The 17,999-nt window shown below is 42.5% G+C and overlaps 1 protein-coding gene across 1 annotated transcript in view; it reads left to right on the top strand.

Moving 5' to 3' along the window:
* The first annotated feature begins 4,680 nt into the window (after window positions 1-4,680).
* The window catches only part of LOC109951818 (fat-like cadherin-related tumor suppressor homolog), a 21,899-nt gene continuing 8,580 nt past the window's right edge, over window positions 4,681-17,999 (top strand). The window contains exons 1-4 of the mRNA XM_020586518.1: window positions 4,681-7,108; window positions 9,612-11,882; window positions 12,844-15,201; window positions 16,471-17,992. Of these exons, the coding sequence (XP_020442174.1) occupies window positions 4,811-7,108; window positions 9,612-11,882; window positions 12,844-15,201; window positions 16,471-17,992 (8,449 nt within the window). The 5' untranslated portion in view covers window positions 4,681-4,810. The remainder of the gene's footprint in view (window positions 7,109-9,611; window positions 11,883-12,843; window positions 15,202-16,470; window positions 17,993-17,999) is intronic.

Here is a 17,999-nt window from a genome sequence, read left to right on the forward strand (position 1 = left end):
TCAGCCTCCTCAGGAAGTACAGCTGCCGTTGGGCCTTCTTGACCAGCTGTGTGGTGTTAAGTGTCCAAGTGAGGTCCTCACTGATGTGGACACCCAGGTATTTGAATCTGCTCACCCTCTCCAATTTGATCCCCCAGTTGAACAGTGGGTGATGAGTTCTCCTCTCCTTCCTCATGTCCACTATCATCTCCATTGTCTTATCCGTGTTGATGCTGAGATTATTGTCCTCGAACCATGACACCAGACCGGCCACCTCCCTCCTGTAGGCTGCTTCGTCCCTGCCAGTAATATGACCTATCACTGTGGTGTCGTCCGCGAACTTTAGGATGATGTTGTCTTTGTGGGAGGCGACACAGTCGTGGGTGAACAGGGTGTAGAGGATGGGACTGAGGACACATCCCTGTGGGGTGCCGATGTTTGTGATAATGCTGGCTGAAGTCCTATTGCCAATCCTGACAGTCTGGGGCCTGCCAGTCACAGAGGGTGGGGTGCAGACCCAGTGTGGACAGTTTGTGGGTGAGTTTGTGGGGATAACTGTGTTGAAGGTGGAGCTGTAATGAGTGAAGAGCATCCTAATGTAAGAGTCTCCATTTTCCAGGTGAGAAAGGATATAGTGGAGGGATGGCATCTGAGGTGGGCATACTGCAGGGGGTCCAGGGTGTCCGATATACTGCTCTGAATGCGGGCCAGCACCACTCTCTGAAAACACTTCATTATAATTGGGGTGAGTGCCACTGGCCTGTAGTCCTTCAGGCAGGTGACCGGGCTTTTATTGGGAAGGGGGATGATGGTTATGGTCTTAAAGCAGGTGGGAATGGTGCTCTGGCTGAGAGAGAGGTTGAAGATGGTGGTGAGAATGTCAGCCAGCTCGCTGGCACATGCCCTGAGAGCCCTCCCAGGGATGTTGTCCGGTCCTGCTGCTTTGCGGGGGTTGATTTTCCTCAGGACTGTGTGTACCTGGCCTGGTGAGACAGTTAGTGGAGGGGTGGTCTCTGTGTGTGTGCCTCCTCTCTGTGCTGTGGCTGGAGGTCTGTTGGCAGGTGAAATAATTCATCCGTGTCAAGGATGGTTTGTAAGATTACAGAAACTTGAAAATGAACAAAACACCAAAATGAAATCCTTTCACTGTTTTATATAGATTCAGGACCCTGTAGTCACTCGGGTCTAACTCTGCATGCATTTACAAAACTGCACTGAGCTGCTGTCCATGGTGCTGACACGGTCTTGTGTATTGAGGCTGTGGGTGCGATCCGTGGGGCTGTTGTGAAGCACAAATATTGCAGGTTATACAATATCCTGTGTCTTACTGTTCAGGACTGAACAGACAAAAGGCATGTAAATAGGCATTATGTTAATAAATGACACGAAAGGTTTATTGAACTGCATATTTCAGATAGATTTATTTTTTGTGGAGTCTACCTCTTGGCGCAAAGTTTTCCAAAATCTAACCATTCATTTTAGCTTTAGTTCGGGATTGATTTTTCTCTACTGCACTTTGTATTACAATTCCCTTCTGTTCTGAGCCGTATTTCAGTATACAGCAGAGTCACTAAATGTCGCTAGAGACCATACAAATATCGTGTGCTCAGTGATCAGAAACTCCACCTCTATTCATTACAAAAAGGAAACGTCATCATCGGGCAGAGCTTTGTGAAAACGGCGTAGAGAAGACTGAAGCCCTAAAGAGAGAGGACCCTCAGCGAGACCGGATACATACAAAATCTACTGTTTCATTTTTCGTGGATAAACCAAAAGGCAGAAACCAAGATTGGTCGCTTTTGTTTAACCAGCGATGGCTGCGTGGGAACAATGGGATAGTATCGGGGTTCTGGTTTTCACTCTGCTTTGTCTCTGCCACTGGTCCGTGGCTCAGATATCCTATTCCATTTCAGAGGAAGTGGACAAAGGAACAGCGGTGGGAAATCTCGCTAAGGATTTAAATCTCAGTGCACAACGACTCGAATCCACGGGTCTTCAGATTACCTCTGGGTATAATAAACAGTATTTTGACATAAATTATGGATCTGGAGTACTTTTCGTTAGCGAGAGGATAGATCGGGAGGAGCTTTGTCCTAACACGGTAAAGTGCTCTTTAAATCTAGAGGCCATACTGAGTAACCCTCGCAGCCTTCACCGCATTGAAGTTGTAATTTCTGATATTAATGACAATACTCCGTCATTTCTGGAAGAAATAACTACAGTAGATATGTCTGAGTCTTCATATGTCGGAGAAAGGCACCCACTACCGACAGCTCATGACGCAGACGTAGGTGCTAACTCGATAAAGACGTACAAATTAAATCCGAACGATTATTTCTCCTTAGATATACAGAACGCCGATGACCACAGTGTGTCTGCTGAGCTAGTGCTGCAGAAAGCATTAGATCGAGAAAAACAGACCGTGGTTGAACTCACTCTGACTGCAATAGATGGTGGAAAACCTGCCAAAACAGGGACACTGCAGATAAAAGTTAATGTGCTGGATGTAAATGACAATTCGCCCGTGTTCAGCAAATCACTCTATAAAGTCCAAGTAGTTGAAAATGCAGTCATTGGCACGAAGCTATTAACGCTGTCAGCTACTGATTTAGATGACGGTGTTAATGGCCAACTTGTTTACTCTTTTACAGAAAGGGGGCGTTTAAACCTTGCAGACAAATTTGCGCTGAATGATAACACTGGAGAAATGACTGTGAAAGGCGATATTGATTATGAGGAAAATCAAGCGTATGAGATTCGTGTTCAAGCACGAGATAAAGGCACTCCTCCTCGCAGTGCACATAGCAAAGTCTTAGTCGAGGTTATTGATGTCAATGATAATGCTCCACAAATCTCAGTGTCATCACTAATGAGTCCGGTCAAAGAGGACGCTGAATTAGGCACAGCTGTTGCTATGGTAACTATTATTGATAAAGACGGAGGCAAAAATGGCCTGACAAACTGTAAAATAACAGGGTCAGTTCCATTTAAGTTGAAATCTAACTATAAAAACTACTATTCTTTGTTGGTGGATGGGCCTCTTGACAGAGAGAGTGTTTCTCAGTACAATGTAACAATTACAGCTACAGATGAAGGAACCCCCCCTCTGTCCACAACCAGCGTCATTACTCTTCACATTTCTGATGTCAATGACAATCCTCCTCGATTCGTGGAACGTATGATTAGTGTCTATGTGAAGGAGAACAGCCCGATCGGAACTACTATTCATACACTGACGACATTAGACTTAGACTTAAATGAAAACGCAAAATCAACATATCAGCTAATTAACAGCTTTCAAAAAATAACGCAAATGATTAACATCAACTCAGAGACAGGAGACATAGTCAGTTTACAGTCTTTTAACTATGAGCAGATGAAAACCTTTCAGTTTAAAGTCCAGGCCACAGACTCTGGTGTTCCTCCGCTCAGCACCAACGTGACTGTCAACGTTTTCATCCTGGATGACAATGACAACAGTCCCTCGATTCTCGCGCCCTATTCTGAGCACGGCTCCGTTAACACTGAGAGCATCCCCTATTCTGCTGAAGCGGGATACTTTGTGGCAAAGATCAGGGCTGTAGACGCTGACTCGGGATACAATGCGCTGCTTTCTTATCACCTCTCTGAGCCCAAAGGAAACAACCTCTTCCGGATCGGAACCAGCACCGGGGAAATCAGGACTAAGAGGAGGATGAGTGACAACGACCTGAAAACTCACCCCTTGGTGGTGCTGGTCTCTGATAACGGAGAACCCTCCCTGTCAGCTACTGTGTCTATTGATGTCACGGTGGTTGAAAGCTCAGCTGACATCCAGACTCAGTTCAGACATGTACCCATAAAGGAGGACAGCTTCTCGGATCTAAACCTGTACCTGCTGATTGCCATCGTGTCGGTGTCAGTCATCTTCCTACTGAGCCTCATCAGTTTAATAGCTGTGAAATGTCACAGGACAGACGGCAGTTTCAGCAGGTACAGCGCCCCCATGATCACCACCCACCCTGACGGGAGCTGGTCTTACTCTAAATCTACTCAGCAGTATGACGTCTGCTTCAGCTCAGACACGCTCAAGAGTGACGTAGTGGTTTTCCCCGCACCGTTTCCACCTGTAGACGCGGAGCTGATCAGTATTAACGGAGGAGACACGTTTACTAGGACTCAGACTTTACCCAGTACAGATAAGGTAAGAAAAATGGGACCTTTACCATCTCAAAACACTCTTCTTTCTCACTCTTTCTCAGATCCATAAATAACAGATTTAGTTTAGCTGTGAAAAAGTACGTTTAGAAGTGTGTGGCTTTCTGCTTATTTACTATATTTTAAAACTTGTGGTCATTGAAAAGTTTATCTTGAGATAAGAATGCTGACCTGCCTGCCTGACTCTATGTTTTGCAGGATTTTGGCTGGGTTTTTTTAAACCTGCTTGTCAAAATTATCATTTTGTAAAATTTAATAAAATAATAAAAGACGAATTTTCAGTTTTAAATTTAAATTAAAGCATTTCAGTCACCTTTTTACCATGAGGAAAAAAGCATGTGGAGTTCTTCTAGGTTTCATGTGAATACAACCTGCGTTTCCATACAAATTATATTAATGCAGTTGGGGTAGGTATCCACATGGTGACACTATAGACCGTGGCATCGAAAGTTGCTACGTAGTATCTTGACGCTCCTCCCAGTATTAGAACACGATTCAAGTGTCCAGGCTTTGTCACAAAGAGAGAACGAAAAGACAGAGGAGCCGTCCGTTTTATGCAGCAGATCTGACGCAGTATTAAGTTATATTTTACAGTACTTGTAAAATTCAGGGCTGGGCTGTTTGTATCGGATCCATGTTGCAATTTCTTTTTGGAAAAATGCGTGTACCAAAGAGGATGTCTATTGTTTCATATCTGGTGCTTGCTATACTGGAGTGTTTCTGGGAAGCGGAGTCTGTGCAGCTCTCCTATTCTGTGTTAGAGGAAGTGAATCCGGGGACCTCTGTTGGAAATATCGCAAAGGATCTAAACCTCAGCCTTCAGGATTTGGAATCTCGTATGTTTCAAATTGTTAGTGGCTCAGAGAGAAAATATTTCGAGGTAAACGTAAAGACTGGTGGGCTCTACGTTAATGAAAGGATAGACAGAGAGGAGCTCTGTGCAAAGGAAACTAAATGCACAGTCAGTGTGGAAGCAGTGATAAACAATCCTTTGAAGCTGTATCGCTTAGAAATCAATATACTAGATGTGAACGACAACGACCCGGTGTTCACCGAAAAATCTCAAACTGTAGACATAGCAGAGAATACACTGCCTGGCATGAAATTCGCTTTGTCTGAGGCTGTCGATGCAGATGTAGGTAAGAATACGGTTAATGCATTTAAATTAACACCAAATGAATATTTTACTCTCGCGACAGTTAAAGGAGGAGAAAGTGTGTCTGCCGAGTTGGTGTTACAAAAGTCACTGGATCGAGAAAAGCAGGCTGTTATACATCTTACCGTGACTGCTATAGATGGAGGGACTCCACCGAGATCTGGCACGTCACGGGTCATTATACAAGTTTTAGACATAAATGACAACCCTCCAGTGTTTAGTAGTCCGTTGTACAAAACTCGAATATCTGAAAATACGCCAACTGGGAGGACTGTGATCACACTAAATGCATCCGACGCAGACGAGGGGACAAATGGTGATATAGTGTATTCCCTAAGAAGTAAAGGGCAAGATCGTATATTAGAGCTTTTTCATATTGATCCAGAAACTGGTGTGATAATGGTTAAAGCAAATATTGATTTTGAGGAAAGTAAAGCCTTTGAGATCCGCGCAGAAGCAAACGATAAAGCTCAGCCACCGATGTCTGCTCACTGTAAAGTGCTAGTAGAAGTAATTGATGAGAATGACCATGCACCTGAGATCACAGTGAAGTCACTGTTAAAAACAGTGCAAGAGGATGCTGACGTAGGTACTGCTATTGCACTAGTGTCACTTGTTGACAAGGATGGCGGCAAAAACGGCGAAATGGAGTGTAAAATATTAAATAAAGTTCCCTTTACACTACAGACAAATTACAAAAACTATTACTCTTTAGTTGTTGATGGGACGCTTGACAGAGAAATTACTTCCAAATATAATGTCACCATATTAGCTACAGATGAAGGGATTCCTCCTCTCTCCAGCACTAGTGTTATTACCGTTCACATTTCAGATGTGAACGATAACTCGCCTCACTTCTCCGAACCTGTGGTTAATGTTTATGTGAGAGAAAACAGTGACGTTGGGTTAATAATTAAAACGGTGTCTGCGTCTGATGCTGACACTGATGAGAATGGCCAGGTGAGATATTCATTTGTAGACAAAAACAGACATGTAGTACCAGTGTCTGCAATGGTGACTATCAACTCAGAGACAGGAGACATAGTCAGCCTGCAGTCTTTTAACTATGAGCAGATGAAAACCTTTCAGTTTAAAGTCCAGGCCACAGACTCTGGTGTTCCTCCGCTCAGCACCAACGTGACTGTCAACGTTTTCATCCTGGATGACAATGACAACAGTCCCTCGATTCTCGCGCCCTATTCTGAGCACGGCTCCGTTAACACTGAGAGCATCCCCTATTCTGCTGAAGCGGGATACTTTGTGGCAAAGATCAGGGCTGTAGACGCTGACTCGGGATACAATGCGCTGCTTTCTTATCACCTCTCTGAGCCCAAAGGAAACAACCTCTTCCGGATCGGAACCAGCACCGGGGAAATCAGGACTAAGAGGAGGATGAGTGACAACGACCTGAAAACTCACCCCTTGGTGGTGCTGGTCTCTGATAACGGAGAACCCTCCCTGTCAGCTACTGTGTCTATTGATGTCACGGTGGTTGAAAGCTCAGCTGACATCCAGACTCAGTTCAGACATGTACCCATAAAGGAGGACAGCTTCTCGGATCTAAACCTGTACCTGCTGATTGCCATCGTGTCGGTGTCAGTCATCTTCCTACTGAGCCTCATCAGTTTAATAGCTGTGAAATGTCACAGGACAGACGGCAGTTTCAGCAGGTACAGCGCCCCCATGATCACCACCCACCCTGACGGGAGCTGGTCTTACTCTAAATCTACTCAGCAGTATGACGTCTGCTTCAGCTCAGACACGCTCAAGAGTGACGTAGACAAGAAGTAATAAGATCCTAAAGTACCAATGCCACAGTGTAAAAATACTAGAATTAACACTATCAATAAAACTATCAAAAATGTTTTATAAGACAATTTAAAAAGCTAAGGTTGTCATGTAAACGTGATTCCTTTTGTCAGTGATAGCAAATATTAACTAATGCTTTGGCAGCACATAAAATCTCACAGACCACTGTTATCCACAGCTTTTATACTCTCTGATACTGTGCAGCAGGTAGTAGAACAAGAAGTAATAAGATCCTAAAGTACCAATGCCACAGTGTAAAAATACTCTGTAACAAGTAAAAATCCCACATTCCAAATGTCACTTAAGTAAAATTAATAAAATACACATCTAATTAAACTTAAAGTAAAGATATAAATGTACCGCTTATACATGAATTATAGATTCATACTATTAATGTATTATTGTGTGCATCACCTTAATGTTACAGCTTGTAAGGATGGATTTAAATTGCTTATTAGATGATTATGTTTTGAATCTAATAAGTATGATTTAAACTTAGTTTCCCTACTGCTGGGAGCTTTGGGGGCGGCCGCGGCTCAGGTGGTAGAGCGGGTCGTTTCCCGGCTTGTCCAGTCAACATTTCAAAGTGTCCTTGAGGAAGACACTGAACCCCCACAGTTGCTCCAGGTGATGACAACGGTGTGTGAATGTGTGTGTGTTTGGGAGTGCAAATGGATGAATGGCCAAGTAGTGTGAAAGTGCTTTCAGTGTACTGTAAAGCATAAAAAAGTGCTATACAAGTATAAGACAATCTACTGTCTTGGCAAGAGTGTGATACCGACTAAATTAATTCAGACAAACCATTATAATTTAAAGGATCATTTAATATTACAATTATTCTAAATAGAGTAGTATTTAAACAGATAATCTTGTAGTTAGGGAACAGAGAACAGAGATCAGAGAACAGAGACTCTCCTCTTGCAATGGAATAGATAAAGCCTAAAGATTGCCAGAGCACCCGTCGGTCAGGTCATTTGTTGTCAGTCCTGAGTCAGTCAGCGTCTCCCCCAGCCGGCTGGGGCCCCAAAAGGTACCTCGGCTGCTGTTTACTGCAGCATGATCCTTATTCCTCTCTACCCCTGGCTCCCTCCTTTATCCGCTCAGCCACTAGCTACTTCTCAACAGCTGGACTCTGTCCCCCTTGAAGGACGGTTTACTCCCAATGTTCTGGCAAAGGCCCTCACCAAGGAACATCTCTGACCATAGTTGGGATTTAACTAGGATTCTAAGTATTAATTATATAACCACTTACATAAGCTAATACCAAATAAGGTCTATATGAGCTACATACTGTTCTATTACATATTTCCTCTGGAATCTGGTTTATTTTTTAACCACTACACTACCAGTTTAAATTTTCCACTGGATCAACCTTATGACTATACTGTCTTGGTGTTATTAAGCTGATTCTGAAAGCAACTCATAAATTTATCATATTATTCTAGTGGAGAAACGTTGAGTGGTTGCCTCAAACATTTAGTGAATTATGAAGTAGCACACTTGTACCCCACAGTACTTTAAAGGTACTTACTCTCCACCAGTAGGAGCGGCGCTCTCCATGGTGCTGACATCTCTCTGCCTTCCTCAGTCTTCAGCAGATCCCAGACTTGATGTATTTGGGTGAACTCATTGTCTTAGTTTGTCAGTAGGTCTGTACATTCTGAAAAATAATAATTGAATAAATACATGTTTATTTCTCAAAATGAACAGAAAAACGTTTATTTTGATATAAAGCAGCACAACATTAGGGACTACACAGGGATATACAGGTGTAGACGTTTAGCAAACAATAAGTTAGTAAAATAAGGAGAAACAAAATGAAGGGATCTGAAATATCATCATGGTTTGTAAAATGTGCTTTGTTTAATATTTCTGGTATGTTCAGCAAATAATACATACAGTAGGAACAGTCATGTGCCATCAATCGTTTATTCATTTATTTCATACACGTTTTAAATGTAAAGCCACTAAAGATGTTATCACCGTCTTGCCGGTTGCAGCTTCCTTCTCTGATTGAGCTGTTCTCCACAGAATCTAATCATCAATCGTACATTTCTGGTGTATTCTTTGAAAAACTACCCAAACATATGAGGCCTGGTTAGTACAGACTCCGCTGTGGTCTGTTAAAGGAGCACAAGATGCCGCTGGAGACCACACATTCTGTCTGTTTACTGACAACTTAAAACTCCTCCTCCGCTGTCGGTGATGTCACAGCTTGAACGTTTTGTAGGGGCTGGGTTACTATGACACTTTTGTCTTGAACGATGGTCCCTATATGAAGACAGCTTGGCTGCCTTTTGGATGTTTTACCGTTTTTATGGACGAATAACGATTGTTGGTGTATATTCTTTGTCTGACACCAATGATGAGTCGCCGAGATTATAGAGAGGCCGAATGGATGTTGTGCGCCATTATTCTTTGTTTATCTGACTGGTCTGCAGCTCAGATTTCCTACTCCGTTTCCGAGGAGGTGGACAAAGGGACAGTAGTGGGGAATCTCGTTAAGGATTTAAACATCCACGCACAGCAACTGGAGGAACGAGAATTTCGGATTGTATCAGGATACAGTAAGAAATATTTTGAAGCAAATTTAAGAACAGGAGCTTTGTTTGTTAACGAAAGGATAGACCGGGAAGAGCTTTGTCCAAATTTACCGAAGTGTTCCTTAAATATAGAGGGACTATTGAGCCATCCTATGAATGTTTATAGAATCGAAGTGAATATTCTCGACATTAATGATAATTCACCATCATTTCTGGAACAAACCCATGAGTTCAATATCTCTGAGTCTTCGTCAACAGGGGAGAGGTATCCGCTCCCATTAGCTCATGATGCAGACACGGGAGGTAATTCAGTGAAAACCTACAAATTAAGTCCGAACGAACATTTCTCCATAGACGTGAGCAGCGGAGGAGACAGTGCGTCTGCTGAGTTAGTGCTGCACAAAGCTTTAGACCGAGAGAAACAAGTCACTATTAAACTAACACTAACTGCTGTAGACGGAGGAAAACCTGCAAGATCTGGCACGATGCAGATTCTTGTGAATGTAATAGATGTTAATGATAACACGCCGTCGTTTAGCAAGTCGCTTTATAAAGTAAGTGTCAGGGAAGATGTAGCCATAGATACGACAATACTGAGACTAAATGCAACCGATTTAGACGAAGGGTCAAACTCGGACATCAAATATTATTTGATGAAGAGAGGAAACAACAACTCTCCTGATAAATTCATTGTTGTTCCTCAAAGCGGTGAAATTGCTCTGAAAGATAATTTAGATTATGAAGAAAACAATGCATATGAATTACGAGTACAGGCAAGAGATCAAGGCTCTTCCCCTCGAAGTGGTTACTCTAAAGTGCTGGTGGAGGTCGTCGATGTCAATGACAATGCACCAGAGATCTCTATAACTTCACTAATGAGTCCAGTTAAGGAAAACGCTGAAATTGGAACAGTTGTTGCACTAGTGACTGTGACTGATAAAGATGGAGGACAAAATGGTCAAACTACTTGCAAAATTAAAGACTCAACCCCCTTTAAATTAACATCAAATTACAAAAACTATTACTCTGTCATTGTTGACGGTCTCCTTGACAGAGAGTCGGTATCAGATTACAACATTACCATTTCTGCTATCGATGAAGGTAGCCCGCCTCTATCTAGCACTGCTTTCATAACTGTGCACATTTCAGATATTAATGACAACGTGCCCCGTTTCGCAGAAGCCAGTATAAATGTTTACGTAAAAGAGAACAGTAAAGTGGGAGATATTATCACAAGATCAACTGCCCAGGATGCAGACACAAATGAAAATGCTAAAGTGACTTACACATTGTTAGACAGTTCTACTAAAGATATTCCGATTTCCTCAGTTGTGAACATCAACTCAGAGACAGGAGACATAGTCAGTCTGCAGTCTTTTAACTATGAGCAGATGAAAACCTTTCAGTTTAAAGTCCAGGCCACAGACTCTGGTGTTCCTCCGCTCAGCACCAACGTGACTGTCAACGTTTTCATCCTGGATGACAATGACAACAGTCCCTCGATTCTCGCGCCCTATTCTGAGCACGGCTCCGTTAACACTGAGAGCATCCCCTATTCTGCTGAAGCGGGATACTTTGTGGCAAAGATCAGGGCTGTAGACGCTGACTCGGGATACAATGCGCTGCTTTCTTATCACCTCTCTGAGCCCAAAGGAAACAACCTCTTCCGGATCGGAACCAGCACCGGGGAAATCAGGACTAAGAGGAGGATGAGTGACAACGACCTGAAAACTCACCCCTTGGTGGTGCTGGTCTCTGATAACGGAGAACCCTCCCTGTCAGCTACTGTGTCTATTGATGTCACGGTGGTTGAAAGCTCAGCTGACATCCAGACTCAGTTCAGACATGTACCCATAAAGGAGGACAGCTTCTCGGATCTAAACCTGTACCTGCTGATTGCCATCGTGTCGGTGTCAGTCATCTTCCTACTGAGCCTCATCAGTTTAATAGCTGTGAAATGTCACAGGACAGACGGCAGTTTCAGCAGGTACAGCGCCCCCATGATCACCACCCACCCTGACGGGAGCTGGTCTTACTCTAAATCTACTCAGCAGTATGACGTCTGCTTCAGCTCAGACACGCTCAAGAGTGACGTAGTGGTTTTCCCCGCACCGTTTCCACCTGTAGACGCTGAGCTGATCAGTATTAACGGAGGAGACACGTTTACTAGGACTCAGACTTTACCTAATAACGAAAAGGTATGTGAACTTCAGTTTTCATTAAAGCACGTTTCCTTTATAGTTTCCATGATTTGCACAGTTCGATGATTAGTGGTGTATAGGCTATAACAGGAGCTGAAATAAGCTATAAAAGTAGCTCCCAGGTGTCATAGCAGCGATTCCAGCTGTGGGGGCACATATAATATTTTAGTCAATAAAAGCTGGAATTTACATAAAAATTTCTTAACACCACACAACGTCCCCTACCCATGTTTTTATGTTCCCGAGATGGCTGTCTGTGAAAGCAGGACAATTTGATAGTGTCACCTCTGACCAGCACAACAATACACTGTGTCCGTGTAATTTAGGGAACTGTCTGTGGTGCTGATAATAGTTGTGGCAACCTTTTGGTGTTGTGTCTTGTTTTTCATTTATTTATTTGGTAAAATCTACCAAGAAAATAATAATACAAATATTTGTAATATTACTATTACTACAATCATATCAGGCCTAAACAATCCCAAAAATAAAATTACATTTTACACTGCAACTGCCCATTAAATATATTGACTTAATTTAACTTCCGACTTTTCAGTTTTACACTTGAAAACGTCCATGTTTACATATGAAAAATGACACTCAAACTCAACCAGAGAAATCACATTTGATTTTGTTTCCATACACTAAATGCAATTTACAGTATAATACTTTAGATCGCTGCGTTCGGTGTTATTCACATTTATAGATAACTTTCTATCATTTCCCACATGATGTCGCTGGAGACCACAGATATAATAATTACAGCATGTGTAAAACTCCACCCATCACGGCAAACCTAACACCGTCACTGGCCATCATCTTGGAGAGACACTCGGGTGTAGTCTGACAGGAAGGGTTGCTTCTTCGGATGGATTATAGCGTTTCAGACGGATATATACATGAACACTAAATGAACGATTTGCGGAGATTCTGGGTTCAATGCGCGACGATGGGAAACGAGGTAAACGCCTGGATTCATATTGTTGTACTGCTTCGTCTTTGTGACTGGGGCGCATCACAATTGTCTTACTCCATTTCCGAGGAGGTGAACAAAGGCACAGTGGTGGGAAATGTCGCCAAGGATTTGAACTTGAATGTACAAGATCTAGAGTCCAGGGACCTACGTATTGTTTCCAGTAACAGACGGAAATATGTTAACGTTAATTTGCGAACCGGGAATCTATTTGTTGACGAGAGAATTGACAGAGAGCAGCTTTGTCCCAAAGTGGAACAATGCTCCCTAAGAATACAAGCTCTTTTAAACAATCCGATGACGGCACATCCTATTGAGATCAGTGTTTTAGATATAAATGATAACTCACCAAAATTCACTGAACAGTATTACTGGTTAAACATCTCAGAGTCTGTGTCACCGGGAGAGCGATATTTACTCCCAGCAGCAGAAGATGCGGACATAGGCAGCAACACAGTAAAGAGCTACAAGCTGAGTCAAAATGAACACTTCTCCCTTGATGTGCAGAGCAGTGGGGATCACGGTGTGTCTGCTGAGTTAGTGCTGCAGAAAGCTTTAGACAGAGAGAAACAGTCGGTAATTAAACTAGTTCTTATTGCTGTGGATGGAGGTAAACCTGCTAGGTCTGGAACAATTCAGATAAATGTAAATGTCATAGATGCCAATGACAACACACCAGTTTTTAGCAAATCACTGTATAAAGTGCGTGTGCATGAAAATGCTGCACCTGAAACAGTGATAATAAAATTAAATGCAACAGATTTAGACGAGGACATGAACAGTAAGATCCTCTATTCTTTTATCAAACGAGGAAACATTGATCCATCAGATATTTTTGATCTAAAGTCAGAAACGGGAGAAATCACTGTGAAGGGAACATTAGATTATGAACAGGTGCCTGCCTATGAGGTCAGAGTTCAAGCAACGGATCAAGGCCATTTTCCCCGCAGTGCACATGCTAAACTGCTGATAGAGATAGTTGATGTGAATGACAACGCTCCAGAAATATCTGTGACGTCACTGATGACACCTGTCAAAGAGGATGCAGAACTAGGGACAATAGTTGCTCTGGTTACAGTCAGTGATAAAGATGGAGGAAACAATGGTGTAACGAACTGTAAAGTAGTTGGATCTGCTCCGTTTAAACTAAAGTCCAACTACAAAAATGACTATTCATTAGTAGTAGATGGACCACTGGACAGAGAAAACACGTCTCTTTACAATGTCACCGTTACAGCCACAGATGAAGGAAGTCCGCCTCTGTCCACTATGAAGGTCATTACTGTTCATGTATCTGACGTCAATGACAACGCACCTCGATTTATTGAGCCTGTGATTAATGTTTATGTGAAAGAAAATAGTCCAACAGGCTCCATTATTCATACGATAAATGCCTTTGATCCTGATTTAGATGCTAATGCAAAGTTGACTTATAGATTGTTAGACAGTTCTACTAAAGATATTCCGATTTCCTCAGTCCTGAACATCAACTCAGAGACTGGAGACATAGTCAGCCTACAGTCTTTTAACTATGAACAGATGAAAACCTTTCAGTTTAAAGTCCAGGCCACAGACTCTGGTGTTCCTCCGCTCAGCACCAATGTCACTGTCAACGTTTTCATCCTGGATGACAATGACAACAGTCCCTCGATTCTCGCGCCCTATTCTGAGCACGGCTCCGTTAACACTGAGAGCATCCCCTATTCTGCTGAAGCGGGATACTTTGTGGCAAAGATCAGGGCTGTAGACGCTGACTCGGGATACAATGCGCTGCTTTCTTATCACCTCTCTGAGCCCAAAGGAAACAACCTCTTCCGGATCGGAACCAGCACCGGGGAAATCAGGACTAAGAGGAGGATGAGTGACAACGACCTGAAAACTCACCCCTTGGTGGTGCTGGTCTCTGATAACGGAGAACCCTCCCTGTCAGCTACTGTGTCTATTGATGTCACGGTGGTTGAAAGCTCAGCTGACATCCAGACTCAGTTCAGACATGTACCCATAAAGGAGGACAGCTTCTCGGATCTAAACCTGTACCTGCTGATTGCCATCGTGTCGGTGTCAGTCATCTTCCTACTGAGCCTCATCAGTTTAATAGCTGTGAAATGTCACAGGACAGACGGCAGTTTCAGCAGGTACAGCGCCCCCATGATCACCACCCACCCTGACGGGAGCTGGTCTTACTCTAAATCTACTCAGCAGTATGACGTCTGCTTCAGCTCAGACACGCTCAAGAGTGACGTAGTGGTTTTCCCCGCACCGTTTCCACCTGTAGACGCTGAGCTGATCAGTATTAACGGAGGGGACACGTTTACCAGGACTCAGACTTTACCCAATAAAGATAAGGTAGGCCATATGTTAACAGTACTATCACATATAATGTAATATCATGGCTGTTTGTGAAATATTTACTAAATAGGTAACGTCCAAAGGTAGAGCGTCAATTAAACATCATAGAGCAGGCAACAAATTACTCACTGACTTCCAGTTTATTAAGCTTGTTGTAGCATCTGCTTTAACTCTTTATTATAATCCGTGTGCATTTAAGGGAATGGTATGTTGAGCATACGCTGCAAAAACGCAAGTTATAACATAACCTCTCAGGCATTCAAATTTGTGACACGTGATCTCTACCTGAAGTGATTTTTGCCATATGTCAAGCTTTATTTATTTAATTAATTATTTGCTCATTTGTTTTATTCATGTATTTGGTGAAGTGCTCGAACTGCTTATGAGTTTTAGTTATAGAGGGAATTTATATATCATTGTCCGTGGTGCTGAACTTTTCTTTGACTGACAGCTGCTTTTATATCTGTAAAAGGCTTTTCATTGGCTATTACCTGATCTGAAACAGGTGTCTATGTGTTGGCGAATTAGAAACATCGGGCTTATCTATTGTTATCATTACGTTGTCATTTAAATACCTCCTGATGTTAAAGGTAGTAACAACGGGGCGTTGTCTGTGGCACTGGCCACTGTGTTGTCAATATGTGCTTTATGTCATATCCTGGAGTGAAACTAACTGCCACTCCTAACTTAACACATCTAAATGTGAGGCTTTTAAAGGATCCTAATTATATTGCCGAAGTAAATGGAAAATACATTATATTTCTGCATATTCTACGTTATTTATGTTTTACAATAACTTCTTTAACCACTAGATTATTTATCTTTTCCACCGACAGCTTTATCACACTCTAAATATTAAAATACATGTCTACAAATCATTTCAGTCAATCATACATATTTAAATCAATCTGGCTGCGTGATGCACAGAACTGTATTCCATTCACCACGTGATGTCGCAAGAGACCGTGGACATGAAGCTGTTTGTGCGTCCAAAACCCCTCCTCTCTGCAAGGAAAAAAATGAAACCGTCATCAGTCACTAGTACATCTGCGGAAGGTGGCTGGCGAGAGTAGCAAGGGCTTGTCCAAAAACATCTACGTTGGAAATATCTGCACTGAGGATACATGATCGACTGGGTTCAGTCCGTTTGTTGCATCAAAGATGTATTGTCGACGACAAAAGAAACACGGCTGGATTCAGTTATTTGTGTTTCTTTGTCTTTGTGACCGGTCTGTTTCGCAATTGTCTTACTCGATTTCCGAGGAGGTGAACAAAGGCACCGTTGTGGGGAATATCGCAAAGGATTTAAACCTCAGTGTCCAAGAACTAGAGACCAGGGATCTGCAAATTGTTTCAAGTTACACTAAGAAATATTTTGACGTGAATTTACGGACGGGGAACATCTTTGCTGACGACAGGATAGACAGAGAGGAGCTTTGTCCGAATGTGGTAAAATGTTCGTTAAAAATACAAGCTGTATTAAACAATCCAATGACTGCATATCGTATAGAGGTTACTGTTTTAGATATAAACGATAATTCACCTGCGTTTGTTGAAAAAAAGCATTATCTGAATATTTCTGAATCATCCATAACGGGAGAGCGACACTTTCTCCCAGTAGCAGAAGATGCGGACATAGGCAGCAACACAGTAAAGAGCTACAAGCTGAGTCAAAATGAACACTTCTCCCTTGATGTGCAGAGCAGTGGGGATCACGGTGTGTCTGCTGAGTTGGTGCTGCAGAAAGCTTTAGACAGAGAGAAACAGTCAGTGATCACACTTGTCTTGACCGCTGTAGATGGAGGTAAACCACCCAGATCAGGCTCCTTACAAATAATAGTTAAGGTGATGGATGTCAATGACAATATACCCCAGTTTAGCAAATCGCTTTATAAAGTGCGTGTCAAAGAAAATGCTACTCCTGGTACACTTATAATAAAATTAAATGCGACAGATTTGGATGAGGGCATGAACAGTAAGATCCTCTATTCTTTTATCAAACGGGGAAACATTGATCCATCAGATATTTTTGATCTAAAGTCAGAAACGGGAGAAATCACTGTGAAGGGAACATTAGATTATGAACAGGTGCCTGCCTATGAGGTCAGAGTTCAAGCAACGGATCAAGGCCAGTCACCTCGTAGTGCACATGCTAAACTGCTGATAGAGATAATTGATGTGAATGACAACGCTCCAGAAATATCTGTGACGTCACTGATGACGCCTGTCAAAGAGGATGCAGAACTAGGGACAATAGTTGCTCTGGTTACAGTCAGTGATAAAGATGGAGGAAACAATGGTGTAACGAACTGTAAAGTAGTTGGATCTGCTCCGTTTAAACTAAAGTCCAACTACAAAAATGACTATTCATTAGTAGTAGATGGACCACTGGACAGAGAAAACACGTCTCTTTACAATGTCACCGTTACAGCCACAGATGAAGGAAGTCCGCCTCTGTCCACTATGAAGGTCATTACTGTTCATGTATCTGACGTCAATGACAACGCACCTCGATTTATGGAGCATGTGATTAATGTTTATGTGAAAGAAAATAGTCCAACAGGCTCCATTATTCATACGATAAATGCCTTTGATCCTGATTTAGATGCTAATGCAAAGTTGACTTATAGATTGTTAGACAGTTCTACAAAAGATATTCCGATTTCCTCAGTCCTGAACATCAACTCAGAGACTGGAGACATAGTCAGCCTACAGTCTTTTAACTATGAACAGATGAAAACCTTTCAGTTTAAAGTCCAGGCCACAGACTCTGGTGTTCCTCCGCTCAGCACCAA

Source organism: Monopterus albus, unplaced genomic scaffold, assembly GCF_001952655.1.
Source record: "Monopterus albus unplaced genomic scaffold, M_albus_1.0 scaffold411.1, whole genome shotgun sequence".
Taxonomy (NCBI): Eukaryota; Metazoa; Chordata; class Actinopteri; order Synbranchiformes; family Synbranchidae; genus Monopterus; species Monopterus albus.